Source organism: Antedon mediterranea, chromosome 2 (genome assembly GCF_964355755.1).
Source record: "Antedon mediterranea chromosome 2, ecAntMedi1.1, whole genome shotgun sequence".
Classification (NCBI taxonomy): domain Eukaryota; kingdom Metazoa; phylum Echinodermata; class Crinoidea; order Comatulida; family Antedonidae; genus Antedon; species Antedon mediterranea.
The window spans coordinates 11,422,893-11,441,476 of record NC_092671.1 but is presented as its reverse complement, the minus strand read 5'-3'; the positions used below and the strand labels follow the sequence as shown (position 1 = coordinate 11,441,476).

The 18,584-nt window shown below is 34.2% G+C and overlaps 2 protein-coding genes across 2 annotated transcripts; both read left to right on the top strand.

The window, feature by feature from the left end:
• The first annotated feature begins 188 nt into the window (after positions 1–188).
• Positions 189–5,952, top strand: LOC140039642 (organic cation transporter protein-like). Its single transcript, XM_072085263.1, has 10 exons — positions 189–655; positions 803–906; positions 1,928–2,082; positions 2,533–2,701; positions 2,959–3,094; positions 3,613–3,698; positions 4,076–4,284; positions 4,765–4,879; positions 5,194–5,403; positions 5,602–5,952. Exons 1-10 carry the CDS (start codon positions 293–295, stop codon positions 5,663–5,665), a joined length of 1,611 nt encoding a protein of 536 aa, XP_071941364.1. The 5' UTR covers positions 189–292; the 3' UTR covers positions 5,666–5,952.
• Positions 5,953–9,177: 3,225 nt separating this feature from the next.
• LOC140039641 (organic cation transporter protein-like) lies at positions 9,178–18,584 on the top strand. Its single transcript, XM_072085262.1, has 10 exons — positions 9,178–9,831; positions 10,869–10,972; positions 11,309–11,463; positions 11,991–12,159; positions 12,609–12,747; positions 13,229–13,317; positions 13,495–13,703; positions 16,297–16,411; positions 16,600–16,809; positions 16,898–18,584. The coding sequence occupies exons 1-10, from the start codon at positions 9,472–9,474 to the stop codon at positions 16,962–16,964; spliced, it is 1,617 nt and encodes a 538-aa protein (XP_071941363.1). The 5' UTR covers positions 9,178–9,471; the 3' UTR covers positions 16,965–18,584.

Here is an 18,584-nt window from a genome sequence, read left to right as displayed (position 1 = left end):
AGCAGTACACTGTTATCCAAATAAATACACGTACGGTATACTTCATACCTTCTATTATATTATATTGGCATACTATTAATTCTTATTACGATTGATGGTACGGAAAAACAGTTATTCAGTCAATAATAATAATTTATGTGCGTATGCTTTTATATAAATGTAAAATTCTGCAGAGACAGGGCCTAAGCGTGACTCTGATTCTCTGAGAAACTACATATTACCAGAAACTAAATATGCTCTTGTTTTAACTCTTTTTTTATTGTATTAATTACTCATCTTTTCAATCTTCACGATGAAATTTGACGACGTCTTCGTTTATATTGGTGAATATGGACGCTATCAAAAACTCCTTTCACTCTTGATGTGTGCTCTTGTTGTTTCCAATACATTTTCAAATATATCAACCGTGTTTATCAGTGGAACTATGGATCACCATTGCAAGCCTCCAGATGAAGCTAATTGTAGCGAGCTTTATCTCGGTGATTGTTGGAATACCAACGGTAGCATGAGTCTTCCACCAGATGATAAGGGGACACTGTTGGTTAATGAAACCAAGTGCAGAATGTATGCAGATGATAATAAGACCGAAACGACAACATGTAAATATGGCTGGACCTATGACAGATTAATATTTGAGTCTACGATTGTTTCAGAGGTAAGAAACTGCATTTTGCTTATTTTTATAATAATAACAAAATATAGTGGTTGGATGCCGACTGTTCATGAGTGACAGTTGGTCATCTCTATTCTCTCAATATGTACTGTATGTACACTTCATATTTCATCTTTCTTTTTACTGTAGTTTGATTTGGTCTGTGAAGACAGCTACAAAGTAACATTATCGCAATCGATGTACCTTGGTGGATTTTTTTTTGGATCATTACTATTTGGATTCATGTGTGATTAGTGAGTTATTGTAATTGTTATGATCTCTTATAGTCTTTGTTCTAGACGGCGATTCATATATTTAAAAAAAAAATAACCATTTTGGCACACGTGGCCTGCCATACTTATACTTGAATTGGAATCGGACAAAAATCAATGAGTTATACTGTTATACTAACATAAACAAGGCCATATACACGGCTACCGTCGCGTGCTCAAGTTAGTGTTTACCGACCAACCGACCGACCTACATAGTGGGCTGTAGAGAGTAAAAAATACAATAACTTGGAGCAAGTCTCTGTCGTTACTCGTGCTTTATGCAGTAAATTTGTATTAATTGGGTTGCAGCAATGTAATCATTATAAACAGCTCTTGACTACTTTGTTCCGGATTTTATTGATGTTAAAATATTATTATGCCTATCATATACTGTATATATATATATATTAATGACGTTCACAAATGGCGCTTTCAAAACTCGTGATGTGAAATCTATTTTCATTGGAACAGGATGTATGAATTAGTAATAATTGATAGAATTGAATGCTTTAAGTGATGAAATAGAACATTTAAGAGGACACATTCGGGTTCAACAAAGATAAGATTGGTTCCCAGTGGTCGTATTCACCAATCACACTTAAGTGAGATATTTCCCTTAAATATTAAGTATTTCACTTAACGTAATAAATATTTAAGTATTTTTCTTAAATTGTATTCACTTTAATAGGAGATTTTTTAATGGTTTAAGGGTAATTGTTTCCTAAGTGGGAATGGTGAATACGGCCACAGATCTCTAGACGCAAAGCATGAACTTAAACGCAACGCAAGCGAGTTGGCCAATTACAAGCGACAGATCGAATAATCCATCGCTTGTGATAGGTCAAAAAACACTCATCGTGATTGTTTCACAGTAAAAAGCCCCCTTAATAAGTAAGCTTTATGCTGAGTTTATCGTACTGTATACCAGCCAAATGTATACCAACCATAATGGTTAAGAGTAAACGTTAAAATTAGACTCTTAATGTTATATTTTATTATGTAGCTTTGGAAGAAAGAAGACAACTTTTCTATCTTTTTTTCTGTTACTTTTAATGGGTGTCCTGACAGGCTTATCCACATCATACTGGTTTTACGCTATTTGCAGATTTATAGCAGGAGCAGCTGATATTGGTTTAGCTATTGTAAACTTTACATATTGTAAGTAAAAACCCTCTCTCATTTACACTTTCTTACTATCTAACCCATTCAGGTATATGTTAAAGGGCAGCTCCGGGCATAACATTTGTAACGTTTATTATAATATAAACGTATCAATTTGATCTCTGGTGCGCGTGCGTACAATTAAGGGAATAGTGCTGTTCCGCCGTACCACGCCGAGAGTGTTAAAGAGTCGCTATCCAATCGAGTTTGAACAATATCATGAAAGCCCCAATGCAGGTCTAATGGTTAGGATATCTGCATATCAAGCAGAAGGTTGCGGGTTCGAGTCTCGGTTGGGGCGACTTTTTCTCATTCTCACAGATTTCCACATATTTATCGTTTCAAGTTTATTATAATATATAATATATACCCAATTATTTTCTGTCTGAAACAGAAGATATTAATTGTTTTTTCCTCCACTAATTTTGGACTACGTTTATTTTTTAGTGAATGAGTTGGTTGCTCCTTCTGAACGAGCCAAGGTTTCAGCCATTTTTGGTTGTTATTGGTGCTTTGCGATAATGATTCTCTCTGTAATAGCATTTTTCATCAGAGCATGGGACACACTACTTCTTGTTGTCAGCATCATACTATCGCCTTTTCTACTTCTTTATCTGTAAGAATACTGTGCAGTTCTTTCTTTATTTATTTATTTCCATTTATCATACACATTACATAAATAAGAAAAGTACAAAGAGAAAAAAACGAATAAAAAAAATGGAAGGAGGAAATCTCGGAATCAAAGCTTATACACAAAAAGTATAGTACACAGTTGTGTAATGAAACCTAATAAACCAATTACTTGAACAAATACTTTAAATCTATATAAAAAGAATCAATTAATAATGTTTATAATGACGCATTTTCTTTTAGTTTCGTTCCGGAGTCAGCTCGTTGGTTACTAGTTAACGGTCAAGTAGAAGAAGCAAAACGCGTTATCCGTCAAATTGCCAAAGGAAACAACGCTAAAGATGTTCCTGATGAAATATTGGACAATCTAGATGTCAACGTAAGCGCCACTGTGTCGTTGCACTAATAGTTTTTGGTTTATCAACTGTTTTAGAAGGAGGAACTAACTATAAACATTGAATTTTTTCTTTAAAATTTGAACTAGTTCATTACTTGCTTTATAGTTATTATATACAAATTCAAAGGCAAATTACTGAGAATAATGACAATGCTGTGGGTATCAGTGGCTGGATCTCAATGGAGAATAAATAAGCAAAAAGCTAAATCAAAACGATAAACTAAAACAGCCAGAACAAAATTTAGCAGAGCTTTCAAGCAACACTAGCCCTTCATTGCAAGTGAGTTAGTTGTTAGAACGATATTGCCCTTGTGTTTGTTTTACGGAAAAGGGCCCTTTAATAATATATGGTTCCTTATTATATATAAATATATAATAACTTATCTATATAAGAATCATCTAAGAAGCAATCAAGAGTCTTAACAAATTAAACTTTCATTGCGGATTGATTCGGTAGCTCAGATAATTAAAAAATATATAGGCCTATTCTTACTTTACAGGATTCAGAAAAAATAAAAACCAATCCTCTTGACATTATCCGGTATCCTGAGATGAGGAAGAAAACAGCCTGTATGACATACTGCTGGTACGTATTATTCTTGTATAAATTCATGGCTGTTAACAATTAAATTAATTTAAACAACATAAGAAATATTAATTGACTGTAGGCCTAGGCCTACTCAAAGTGCAAAAACAAAACAAACAAAAAACTCAAGCCCCAAGTAAATTGATACGAGTGTGTCCTTAATTATTTTGAATAATAGGGGCTTCACGGTCAATAAGCGTTTGCTGCAGTTTAAAACATGAATTCTCCTAAGGTATGTTACTGTATAAAAGTGTACTTTTAATGGATTTCCAAAAGGAAGGGTCCTGCTACTCTCGTTGCACCGATACTAGGTATACAAAACAAATTAAATGTCTACAATTACAAGTACCTTTATTATTTGTTTTATCTATAAAAAGGTTTGCAGTTAACCTGGGCTATTATGGCCTGACATACGGTGTTGAAGGTCTAAATGTTGACGTTTACCTCGGAACCTTCGTTGGCGGAGTTACTGAGTTACTTTCAAATCTGTGTGGATGGTACTTTCTTCAAAGATTTGGTAGACGTAATTCTCTGGCAGGGAGTCTAGTTTCTGGTGGATTAGCTTGTTTTGTCAACATATGGATACGTGAGCTGATTTATTATTATAATTATAGTTTCTGATAATTTGTACATAATTTAAGTCATATAGTAGTTACTTACTTGAAGAAAATTTCGTTTCCGTATGTCATTATAATCGCCGTATGGGTTAAGCTCTGTCTACACTATCAAAAGTTTGACAAAACAAGTGTGATATGCCCAAAAATGATAGTGATATGAAATTTGTCACATAAAGTTAGATAGTGTTAGACAGAGCTGTATAAAGAAACTATATTTATTTAGAGGACATCTTCTGACTTAATACATTTTCCACTGGATATATATTGGCCGTATATTGTTAATGTAATATTGCCCTTCGTTGGTTTCATGGAAAAGGGCCCCTTTATAATGTATGGTACCTTAATATGGGTGCCCTGAATAGAAGAGTTCCGGGTTTCTACCGTTATAGGTCTAATCATAAATAAGAAAGCATCGTCATTTTGATAAAGATTCATCTTTTTATTTACAGCTTTGGAACTTATAGCTGTAAGAACGACTATAGCTATGATTGGAAAATTCTTTATTACAGCTGCTTTTATGGTTGTTTACGTATATACAGCTGAACTATTCCCAACCAGTATTAGGTAAGCTATGCCTGAGAAAAGGCCTAATTGTTGCTAACATTATTATATACTGTAGTAGAACACCATTCTATTATGGGTTATGAGTGGTTACCAAATAAGCCTATACAATAATGACTTACAAAATGACAATGTTGTGGCTATCAGTTGCTGGATCTTGAGGGAGTCAAAATATTCAAAATAGAATAAGCCAAAAGCTAAATAAAAACGATAAAGTAAAACAGCCAGAAATAAATTCACTAGCCCTTCATCAGTGTACGTGAGCGTACTTAGAGAAATCAATATGTTATATTTTACATATAGTGTTTTGCATCTAGAACCACAGGTTTAGGATTCTGTTCATTTTGGTCACGGGTGGCAGCAGTACTTGCTCCTCAAGTTATCTTTCTTGAAAAAGTGTGGAAAGCACTACCGTTGGTGGCGTTTAGCTTTACAGCAGCATCTTCTGGTGTTCTGTCACTTCTTTTGCCTGAAACTTTAAATGTTCCTCTACCACAGACTATACAAGAAGCCGAGTTATTTACACGGTAGGAGTTCTAAATTGACTAAAATATTCGCACTTAAACCTTCAGTTTAATAAAACTCCGATCATAGTCAAATTATATTGATAAATAAGCCTAATGTAACTGATAGGTAATATTATGTCATAATACATAATTATGTTAAGGAAATATTTACAATGCCTAGCTGATGATACCATTATTATTTGATTATGTTTATTTCAGAAAAACTCACAGACAGATGAATGGAGTGAAGAAAGATACCACAATACAACAAGACCAATCTTGAAAAAATAATTTGATTATGTAGCTTTGAACTGTGGTACTTGTCTATTTCAACGAGGCAACGTTCAAAAGAAAATCCAAGGTGTCGTGCATGGTTCCTGGCCAGACACTAACGGCATGTAAACAAAATTAGATAAGACAAAAACACAAAATGGAATATAGATTAAGTAATACAATTGAATTATAAGCATTTAAAAGTTACATTAAAAAGAAGTACTCTATGAAGAATGTAGAAACATGATGTTGTTGAGGGTGAATAAAAGACAAAAACACAATTTGTAAGCTTTATTATATAATACAATTTAATTAAATAATAGTCGTCGTCGTCGTCGGTAAAGCAAACTCTGATCAGCGCGTGGCTTCTCTAACAACACTATTCTGAAACCATCTCATGTCTTCTGCCATCCTACTTGCTTGCTCCATAGAGTCAAACACATCTGTTATAGTCTTTTTCCATTTGCATCTTGGTCTTCCTCTTCTTCTCTTCCCTGTAATATAAGCCTCTAACACTGTATTCTCCATTCCATCTTGCCGCTTAATGTGCCCAAAATAGCACAATTTCTGCTTTTTAACCAAGCATTTGATACACTAAGCTCCTCTCTTATGCTATCATTTGTGCGGTGTTGAGTCCATGAGACTCGCAGGAGCATTGGTTTTCAAAAAAAATAGTACAATATTTAAAAGTTAAACTTATTACTAGAGGTATTCTATGAAGAATGTAGAACACGATGTTGCTGAGGGTGAATAAAAGATGTATATTAAACAAATTTATTAAGAAATTAGGCAATTGACGGTAAGAAAACATCGTTTTTCAGGCATTCAGCCTGTATATAGTATATACTGTACTATATATACCAAGTACCTTCAGTTGCACTGATGACGGGCTAGTGTTGCCCAAAAGCTCTGCTAACTTTTCTGGCTGTTTTACTTTATCGTTTTGACTTAGCACAAAGCAGGCAATCCTGGTAGACCCATTATTTTGGGCAATGGCACTGCTACAGAGAAAATTTTTGAATATGTGGATGATTTACTTAGACCATATGTGACTGATCTCCCTTCATACATTCAGGACCTCACGGACTTTATCCGCAAAATTAACCAAATTCAAAATTTACCTGGTTACATTAGATGTTTCATCGTTGTATATCCCTCACGAAGAGGGAGTCGACGCATGTATTTTAAATTACAAACAAATTCCAGGAAAAACGCCCACTAAAGCTCATTTACGAGCTCATGTTGATTTTAACAAACAACAATTTTTATTTTGGAAATGACCATTACCTTCAAATTCATGGCACAGCGATGGGAACAAAAATGGCGCCATCTTTTGCCAATTTATTTATGGGACAATTTGAGGCCTAATTGCTGTCCCTCCAACCTAATAAACCACTTGTTTGCTTTAGATACATTGACGACATCTTCATGATCTGGACTCATGGTGAAGATAAGTTGGAATCTTTTCTTCTGAATATTAATTCAGCCCACCCAACTATCAAATTTTCAGCTACCAAATCCACTAGTAGCGTTGATTTTTTGGACACTATAGTGACCATAGAAAATGGTAAACTCAAAACTGACCTATTCCGTAAACCCACGGATAAAATATGTACCTGCTCCCTAGCAGTTGCCATCCCCGACACTGTACTAAAAACATACCGTCGTACAGTCAAGCATTACGTCAGACGTATCTGTTCTTTAGATTTAGATTTTCAGAATCGTACCGAAGAACTAACCGGACATCTCCGGAATAGAAATTACAAGAAGGAATACATCGAAACTGCTATAAAGAAAGCAAAAGATATTCCTCGATGTCAAACACTGATGTACAAACCACGTTAGCCAAATTCGATCAGAGTGCCATTGGTCACAACTTATCACCATAGGTTGCCTCCATTACGGGCTATTATTGAGAAACATATGGCCATTATACAGTCCATAGAACGTCTCATGACTGTTTTTCCGGAACCACACATTATTGCACTTCGTAGACCTCCCAACCTTCGTGATATATTAGTCAGATCCAAATTTAAGAGTGAAATTAACTCTCATGACATAATTTTAATTCAGCTGGTCACTCGATTGCAAATTTCAGAGTTATTGCAATAGACCACGATGTCAAATAGAGCGACAAAACTCGCAAAGACAAAGAAAACCACTTGGAATTACAACTCAAAACCACAAACCTTTTGGACTTAACATTAGGTACATACTCCCAGATCGGTAAAATTATTCCATTGACTATCAAAATTTAAGTTTCAATATTAAACCACCATTTCTTAGTTTCATTCCAGAATTGTTTATATCTCTACCAAGCTACCTTCTTTTTTTTTCTTCTCTTATTTTGACTCCACCCTGTCACCTTTTGTTGTATTTCTTTTATTCCTGTTCACCCAGGCAGCACTTGCCAGTTCTTATACTATGACGTTATCCAAATTCCTTCACTTGCACTGATGAAGGGCTAGTGTTGCCCGAAAGCTCTGCTAACTTTTCTGGCTGTTTTACTTTATCGTTTTGATTTAGCTTTTCGCTTTTTTTTGTATCTCCATTGAGATCCAGCCACTGTTACCCACAGCATTGTCATTTTTTCAGTAATTTTCCTTTGAATTTATATATGTATACTATATATATATAATGATAAACTACTTACATTGAAAGAACGTAAACAGGACACCCCTATTTAAAGGAAAACCCTTATTAATAAGACACTTTCATTGAACAACGTGGGGCAATACTGTATTTAGTTTAAAAAAGCTTTTTTTATAAAGATAACTCGATATTTCAATATGAATAAGGTTTATTACGTCACCAATATATCGATTTTCATTGGCTGTTGAAAATAAATTCAGGATGATAACTTGAAAATAAATTGTGGACGTACAAACACCCAAAGCAAGTAATATACTTGGCAAACAAAATAATATAATTGTGGAGGCGATGACTATGCTATGTCACTGTGTCGATAACTAAAGGTTGCATTTATAAAATGGGGGTTTAGAATTAATGTTCTTTGCCTCTTGTGTTTATATATATATATATATATATATATATATATATATATATATATATATATATATATATATATATATATATATATATATATATATATATATATATATATATATATATATATATATATATATATATATGTGGACGTATATATATATATATATATTTAGATCTAATATTTTACAATTTAAAGTTGCGCGTTACTTGTTTAATTGATGGTTTATAAAGTTGGTTCGTACTTTCAGTACTGATTTTAACCACCTGATGTAACCATGTTTACTAATAAAATTGAGTTAGATAATTAATTATTGACAATTAAAACGAATTTAGCTTCAACGATTTCCCCCCAAGTAGGGGTGTTTTCCGATCGTGGTATACACTGTCTAATTTTTGTAATTACACTTCATTGGTCATATCCGTTTTGAGAATAAGTCTTAAATTTAGCCGAGAAAGAGTCACTACAGGATTTTAGATATAACAACTAGAAACACAATAATTGCGCGCTGATGCATTTAAAGGTATTCTATATATGGTCTTGTGCTATGTTAATTTGTAACAACTGTAGCCTACACACAATAGAACCAATCCTATCCAGGGATCAGTAGCGTCAGGATTGGTTGTTGAATAAGTACCAAACTAGAAACACAATAATTGCGCGCTGATGCATTTAAAGGTATTCTATATATGGTCTTGTGCTATGTTAATTTGTAACAACTGTAGCCTACACACAATAGAACCAATCCTATCCAGGGATCAGTAGCGTCAGGTTTGGTTGTTGAATAAGTATACTGCCAGTATCACACTATGAAGTTTGATAACGTCTTTAACTACATTGGTGAATATGGTCTCTATCACAAACTGGTGACATTGTCAATATGCTGTCTTATATTTTTGAATTCGTTTACTAATATATCAACCGTGTTTATCAGTGGAAATATGGATCACCATTGCAAGCCTCCAGATGAAGCTAATTGTAGCGAGCTTTATCTCGGTGACTGCTGGAATACAAACGATAGCATGAGTCTTCCACCTGATGATGAGGGGACACTATTAATTAACGAAACACAATGTAGAATGTATGCAAATGATACGACTGAACTGATTGATTGTGAACATGGATGGGCTTACGATCGATCACGGTATGATTCCACTATTGTGTCTGAGGTAAGATTGTTTATTTTGTGTTCATCAAGAGGTAGGACAAATCTTAAGAAAGAAGGATTATGGTTTACAGATGAATAAAACCATAAAAACATTAAATAGATATAATGTTGAATTAAAGATAACATTGGTTTTTTTTGCACATTATGCTGGTCAAAAAACAAACTTCGAAGTGACATACTAATCCATATGACGTATGTATTAATACTGTATACACACTGATAAGTTATTAACAATAAGCCATTGGCATTTATAGACTGCTTAAAGTAACGGTGTCTCTCCTAATGCATGCTCTATTGTGTGGATTACTTATTGAGTGAGATTATTACAAATCAAAATAGAGATTAGTTTTAGATTTTAGAAACGGTTGCGTTGGAGTAGCTTATATTAAAAACTTTCATTGTGTATGAACAATAAAGTTTAGCTCGTGGTGAATACTTATGTGAAAAACAATATGATCAGAGAAGAGTTAAATTAACTCATCCCTGGTATATGAGCAAGCTTAGTGAGTTCAAACGATTTCCCATGAAAAAAAGAATAGGCCTACTTGATTGCCATTTGAAATAACAGCAATAATAGATCATTTAATGTTAATCCTAGTCTTCCCAATTTCAGGGTTTTTTTAAAAGTATAATTGAAATAGACCGAATAAATGATACTGAATGCCACCAACAACAGTAGGCCTATATACTTACCGTCCGTTTCAGCCCACATTACCGTATATTATGATATATAACTTCTAAAATCATTATTTTAAAAATATAGTATTTTTACAAACCAAAATTAGTTACTGACCTGCCTGACTGTTCGTGAAAGGAGTAGTGAAACTGTTAGTCAGGTCAGTAACTAATTTTGGTTTATCGAAAAACGAATCAAAATAGATTGTTAAAATATCGTATCTTCAAACCAGATGAATATTATTTTCCAATCATTCTAAAATCATTGTTACCTATATTTCAGGAGTTGTTCCAAAACATCACAACAATGCCTTATTAGTGTCAACAATAAAGATTTATATAATATGCATTATATTTTGGTAGTTTGACCTGGTGTGTGAAGACAGTTATTTGGTGTCCTTGGCGTCATCGTTGTACCTAGCAGGCTTCTTTGTTGGTTCTATTCTATTCGGACTTCTTTGTGATTTGTAAGTTTTAGATAAATGAAAGAATTCGGTACCTTCATAATAGTATCATGCCATTCTAGACCACTTTTTATTCTTTTACTAATTTTAGGCCGTAACTATACAAGAAGTATGTTTTTCACGATTCTTGATACCTGTTACTCCTGGTGGATGTTGCAACTCTCTGATTGTTCTTTTTTTTTAAATGGTTTTCGCGATTTTCCTAATTATATGTGCTTTCGAGTCTATTCCTTAATCCATGTTTGAGTGTAGTTTAATCTTAAGTAATCTTGGACTACTGTGTGATTCTTATTCATTCATTCATTACACTACTTATATTTTATAAACTTCAATTGTTAGTCTAGGAAGAAGAAAAGGAGTGTTTTTAGGCTTTGCATTGGCTTTATCATTCACGATGTTATGCAGTCTGTCGAAATCATATGTGATGTATGTGAGTTTCCGCTTCCTGGGCGGATTAGCTGACATTGGGTTATATGTTTCAGTATTTACATACGGTAGGAATAATATTTTATCTTTAAAATTCATAATCTAAACCGTTGCGAAAAAAAACCCACTTATATATATTACAAAAACTATGACCACCTGAACAAAAACAATTCAAATGGTATATTCAGATCTGAAGATAGGTAATACTGCACAGTGTACCCACATTCACGTAAAATCTCCTCAATATTGAGACGATATAATTAAGAAGTTTTCGATTGACGTCATAGGTAATGCATTGTGGGCATGGAGGTACAAGGGACGAAAACGGCACGGTATGCGTAGGCCCTATAGGTTGGTCGTCGCAATTTTCTAAGGTCCCTACTACAGTACCATGTCTGATAAAAACAACACCCTGTATAAGTACCCGGTAAATGTCCTGACTTTTTAAGCTGAATAATAATATTTTGATGAGATAACTGTTCGTCACGGGCATACAATGAACATTTCCAATATATTTCGTAGACTGTCCCGATAATTTAATACCATACAGACAATTTGTATTTAAATGTTGTTTTTTCTCTGTTATTATTTTCAGTTACGGAAGTAGTTGCTCCATCAAGAAGAGCCATGATGTCTACCATTGTGACGATCTATTGGTGCTTTGGCATAATGATGTTAGCTCTGATTGCTTATTTCATTAGATCATGGGACAAGCTTCTCATGACTTTCAGCATTTCCCTTTCCCCTCTGCTGTTGCTTTACTTGTAAGAACCAATGTATTATAAGTGTACTTTTATAAATTAAAAACGGAAAGCATGTAAAGTGTAATTTGTGAATTGATATATTACATATGTTCCTTAAATGAATGTACACAGGAAATAATAATTAGCTATTGTAAAGTTTAGTTGTAGCCTTGTATATTGATCGTACAGTAGGGTCATACTGTTCAAATCGTGTAAAGTGTCACTTTTTTTTCTTATGACAATCAAAAAAAGAACTCCACTCATAAAAACTTAAGACTTTGTTTCGGGAGCATCATGTGAATATTAGCTCTGTGAATTAATTCGCATATGGTAACAATTTTTTTTATAGATATTTAAACAATAATTATGGTCAATCAAAGTTGGTATTATAATATTTTTATGTTATATGTTTCGGTGGCTTGTAGGTAATCTAGTAATTAATTTCTAAATTAGTTTGATCGTGTTTACAGTTTTATTCCAGAGTCACCTCGCTGGCTTCTTGCCAAGGGGAGAACTGAAGAAGCAAAGCTTGTTATTCAAAAAATTGCAAAAAGAAATAAAGTTGGAGATTTACCAGATGACATATTGGCCAATTTAGAAGTTGGATGTGTAAGTTGAAACATTTTCGCTGGCAAAATGTCATCGTAATAGTAATTTTATATGTTTTTAAAGATGTATTGACACCGCCACACACCACCCTGAAAAAATTATTCTTAACATTTTGTTTTTGAATATGCCATTTTTGGTATAAGTGGATAATAGGTGACATTAACACCTAATAGTTATCCACTTATACCAAAATATGTAATCGAAAAAATGTATTTACCTAAAAATTGTAGCTTAAAGCAAACATTATTAAATTGGCTGCCAATACGTTTTTGGTTGAATTTAACCATTTATTTTGTCATTTTATAAGTGAAAACATTAATTTTGTAAGTTTGTTTTCTACGAAAACGTTATTAAAACTACAAAATAATCTATTCAAAGTCTAATTTTATTTTTCATGTTTTTGGGACAATACATCTTTAATTGAATAAAAGAAAGTTAATAAAACAAAATGTAACGTAAAACGCATGAATTTTTATTATAGGATTCAAGTGAAAGTACCAAGACTAGTCCGTTGATTATACTTCGATATCCACAGATGAGAAGAAAAACTGTTTACATAACATATAGTTGGTACGACATATTTCTTGTTTATTTGTGTATTAAAACTATTTTCCGCTCTAAAACTCTGTGACCGAAAAAGTAAAAAAGGTAAAAGTGTAATGCCATGTCATTACAGCCATATCAGAGATATATTTTTCATAGATTCGAACTAAAACTAAATGTTGCTTAAACTAATGTTTAAAATAGGTTTGCCGTTAACCTTGCCTACTATGGTTTGACGTATGGTGTTGAGGGTCTAAACGTCGACGTATACATTGGAACTTTCTTGGGTGGTGTTACCGAGTTGTTTGCCTACCTGTTCACTTGGTTCTTTATTCAGATGCTGGGCAGACGATGTTCACTAGCAGGTACCCTCGTTGCTGGTGGTGTTGCTTGTTTCATCAATATTTGGATTCGTAAGTCTAGATTAGTTCAACATCGATGCATGCTCTATTGAAAGTCACGTACCACCACCAAATAGTGTCCGAATTTAGCCTAAATTAGGATTATAATCATAGCATACGGTACTATTATATATATATATATATAAATTTACGTAAGGGCAAAATTCGGTAAATCGCGCCTTACTTCTATAATTTTTACTCGATGGTATATAAAGTTGGTTCGTACTTTCGGTACTGATTTTAACCACCTGATGTAACCCTGTTTACTAATTAAATTAAGTTAGATAATTAGTTATTGATGATTAAAACGAATTTAGGTTCAACGATTTGCCCCAAATAGGGGTGTTTTCCGACCGTGGTATACACTGTCTAATGGATGTCCATCTTGAAAAATACCCGCCACAAAAATGCGAGGAGGCTTCGCATTTTCCTATCTCCTCCTACGATAATTGTTTTTAATAGCTGAAAACCGGTTGAACAGCTAGAGTACACCATCATAATGTTGAAGACAGGCCGATTTTCTTTAAAAAATACTATTTTGATAGATTTAATATACGATTATACAAATGTATTGATTTGCGAGGAATGGAACATTCCAATCTCTGTTCCACAAGTGTCTATTCCCTCAGGCGTCGTAAAGGCAAGTACTGTATCCTCATAACAGAAATTCGATCCATTTTTTTTTCAATCTGTGTTGCAGAGGTTGGATATAATATACATTTTTTTTTAAACGGATAAAGAGCTGCGTTTTCACTCGCCGTATATTATGTATAAATCTTTATTATTGCAGTTAAACCACCCACATCATCACCCTTCCCTCACTGGCATGAGTAGCGTTGTAAAACCAGTAGTAGATAAAGATGAGGAAATCTGTGAGAATGAGAAAAAGTCGCCCCAACCGAGACTCGAACTCGGACCGCCTGCTTGATATGCAGATGTCCTAACCATTAGACCACTGGGGCTTTCATGGTATTGTTTGAACTCGATTGGATAACGACTCTTTAACATTCTCGGCGTGGTACGGCGGAACAGCACTAGTCCTCAGTTGTACGCACGCGCAACAGAGATCAAATTGATACGCCCTCATCTTTCAGTATTTTTAGTCACGTGGAAGCGACTCTATAGTTCACTATGTCGGTCGGTCTGTCTGTCTGTCTGTCGGTCTGTCTGTCTGTCTGTCTGTCGGTCCGGTATCACTATGCGTTTTATCGCTTTCTGGCCTTATCTTGATATCAGTTTAATCTAGCTAGGTCAATTTTTCACAGTATATTCCTTATGGCCAGGAATCAATGTGGTTATGTTTTCACGGTGCGCAATAAAAAATTACGCGGTCTACGCACGATTTAACGAAATCACGTTTGTAATCATATCTTCACAACCATGAATCACAATTAAATAAAATTTGGTACTCATAAATTTCAGGGCATAAATCATCATATGGCAATACAATTACGTGCGTAGCGCATGTAACGCATGCGTACGACGCGCGCTTAACATTTTCAAAATTTATTTTCGATGAAATAAGAGTACATTTCAGGCCATTTTAAGCGTTTACAAAATTGCCATGAGTGCGCATATTTTTGCGCGCGCACTGCGTGTTAAATGTTATTGCGCACTCTTTTTGCCCTATTTCTGTTTTCTTGACTTACTTTTCAACTCGAAATTACGTTATACGAGCACGTCGAAAGTGACAGGCTACGCACGTGTAAATTAAAAAAAAATAAATGTTTTTAAACATTTCAACATTTTTAAACATCTTCAGTAATTTCGGTCAGTATAGTTCACTATGTCGGTCGGTCGGTCTCTCTGTCTGTCTGTCTGTCGGTCTGTCGGTCTGTCTATCGGTCCGGTATCACTATGCATTGTAGCACGCGACTTAATGGCTTTTGGCCTTGTTATTCACGAGGCGGGATCTCCGAAGAGATACTTTTATATATATAAACACAAGAGGCAAAGAACATTAATTCTAAACCGCCCGGTGATATACTGAAATTTAATTAATTAATTTGAAACGATAAAGATGAGGAAATCTGTGAGAATGAGAAAAAGTCGCCCCAACCGAGACTCGAACTCTGACCGCCTGCTTGATATGCAGATGTCCTAACCATTAGACCACGCGTGCGTACAACTGAGGACTAGTGCTGTTCCGCCGTACCACGCCGAGAATGTTAAAGAGTCGTTATCCAATCGAGTTCGAACAATACCATGAAAGCGCCAGTGGTCTAATGGTTAAGACATCTGCATATCAAGCAGGCGGGCCGAGTTCGAGTCTCGGCGGTTGGGGCGACTTTTTCTCATTCTCACAGATTTCCTCATCTTTATCGTTTCAAATTAATTAATTAAATTTCAGTATATCACCGGGCGGTTTAGAATTAATGTTCTTTGCCTCTTGTGTTTATATATATATATATAAACACAAGAGGCAAAGAACATTAATTCTAAACCGACAATCAGAATTCCACCTTTTTATTATACTACAAATATTACTAAGGTAATTTAACAATGTATTTTTCAGGTCGATTCGAATTTTCAATTTTTGAGCAACGTGTTGCTTTTATAAAGCCATTTATTTAGAGTAATAATAATCATGTTTGTACATCTTCAGCGGTAACACTCGTGGCTTTCAGAACATCTTTAGCAATGATTGGCAAGTTTTTCATTACATCTGCATTTGGAATTGTTTATATATATACTGTTGAACTTTTTCCAACGAATATTAGGCAAGTTAAATACATTTATTTTCACAAGCAATAATATATGCTAAGTTCGTACAATAATATTAATTCCTGAATGTTTTCTGGCCTTTGTATAAATGATTGGTTTTACGAAAAAAACACAGCACCCGTTCTTTTGGTGCACATTGTGTCAATACATGTGACACTTACAACGTAATTTTATGTGTTTACAGGAGCACCGGTTTAGGAATATGCTCTCTCTTTTCACGAGTGGCTGGGATGCTTGCCCCACAGATTCTTTTCCTCGAAAAAGTATGGGCACCTCTGCCGCTGGTGGCGTTCAGTTTTACGTCAGTGACTTCTGGACTGGTGGCACTTCTGCTGCCGGAAACTTTAAATGTGCCAATGCCGCAGACTATAGAAGAAGCTGAAATGATTACAAGGTAAAAACAGTACTTTACTTTTACCTTTAAACTTATTTCCGATTACCGATGACACCGTGTAACTTATATTCTTGTTTTATTATTACAGGAAAAACAACATAAGAGGGAATAAAGATTTTGAAAGTCTTCAGATGCAAGGAGCAGCCAATACTTAAGAATAAAAAACTGTTGCAATTTGAAATAGTGATTAAATCGTTATATTGGTTCTCATGCCAGCTTTAGTTAATTTCGTTTGGGTTTGGGTTGTATCTAGATATTTAAATCGCCGTGAAACTAAGCAATGTGTTCAAAACATTTATGTATAGAAGGGAATATGTCAAATAGCAGTAACATGTTGTACTTGTAGCTAATTAAAAAATAACCTACTATAGGTTTACATTTATGTTTAGTATATAAATATACAGTATGTGTGTTTTAGCAAACTAATAATGTTACTAATGACAATTTATTTTTAATTTTAGAAATAGTATCTAAAACAATATTTTTATAAACGGAGAAATAAAGTAGAATCTATCACTTATACCATGAATTACTTACAATTTCAAATTTTTAAAACTTCGTTTTAATTTTCGCCTATCCAGAAAAATATAATAATAATAACTACTTCAAATTTACATATCAAAGTCTTTTCCAAAACAAAATTTAGTTCATCTTCCAGTCTAACTTTAACGACAAACTAAATGGTGTCATCCATTTCGAACATATCTATTCTACAGAATAAATATCGGGGTTAGAGTCTGCTGGGCACGATGTGTGATGTAATGATCACGAAAAACAGAAGTATCAGCATTGTTTATTTTCATGATTTATGATTTTATTTAATATGTATATAGCTTGATTACAAGTGAGCTCTAAATTATCGAAAGCTTTTGCATTAGGCATTTTTTAAGCACGGACAACAATCATGAGAAAGACTTCATCCTCAAGAGGAGATTTTCACACTCGAAAAAAAAAAGAAAGCTTCTCTAACAGTATTCTGAAACCATCGCCTGTCTTCTGTCATCCTACTTGCTTGCTCCATAGAGTCAAACACATCTGTTATAGTTCTTTTCCATTTGCATCTTGGTCTTCCTCTTCTTCTCTTCCCTGTAACATAAGCCTCTAACACTGGCTTCTCCATTCCATCTTTCCGCTTAATGTCACCAAAATAGCACAATTTCTGCTTTTTAACATACTGCAGCAACCAATCATTTGATACACCAAGCTCCTCTCTTATGCTATCATTTGTGCGGTGTTGAGTCCATGGGACCCGCAGGAGCATTTGTTTTCAAAAATAGTACAATAGTTAAAGTTAAGTTAAACTTGAAAGAGGGATTGCGCGGTGATGCATTTAGTCTTGTGTTAATATGTTAATAACTAACATTTGTAACAACTACACACAATAGAACCAATCCTATCCAGGGATCAGTAGTGTCAGGTTTGGTTGTTGAATAAGTACCAAACTAGAAACACAATAATTGCGCGCTGATGCATTTAAAGGTATTCTATATATGGTCTTGTGCTATGTTAATTTGTAACAACTGTAGCCTACACACAATAGAACCAATCCTATCCAGGGATCAGTAGCGTCAGGTTTGGTTGTTGAATAAGTACCAATTTACTAGAAACACAATAATTGCGCGCTGATGCATTTAAAGGTATTCTATATATGGTCTTGTGCTATGTTAATTTGTAAGAACTGTAGCTTACACACAATAGAACCAATCCTATCAATGGATCAGTAGCGTCAGGTTTGGTTGTTGAATAAGTATACTGCCAGTATCACACTATGAAGT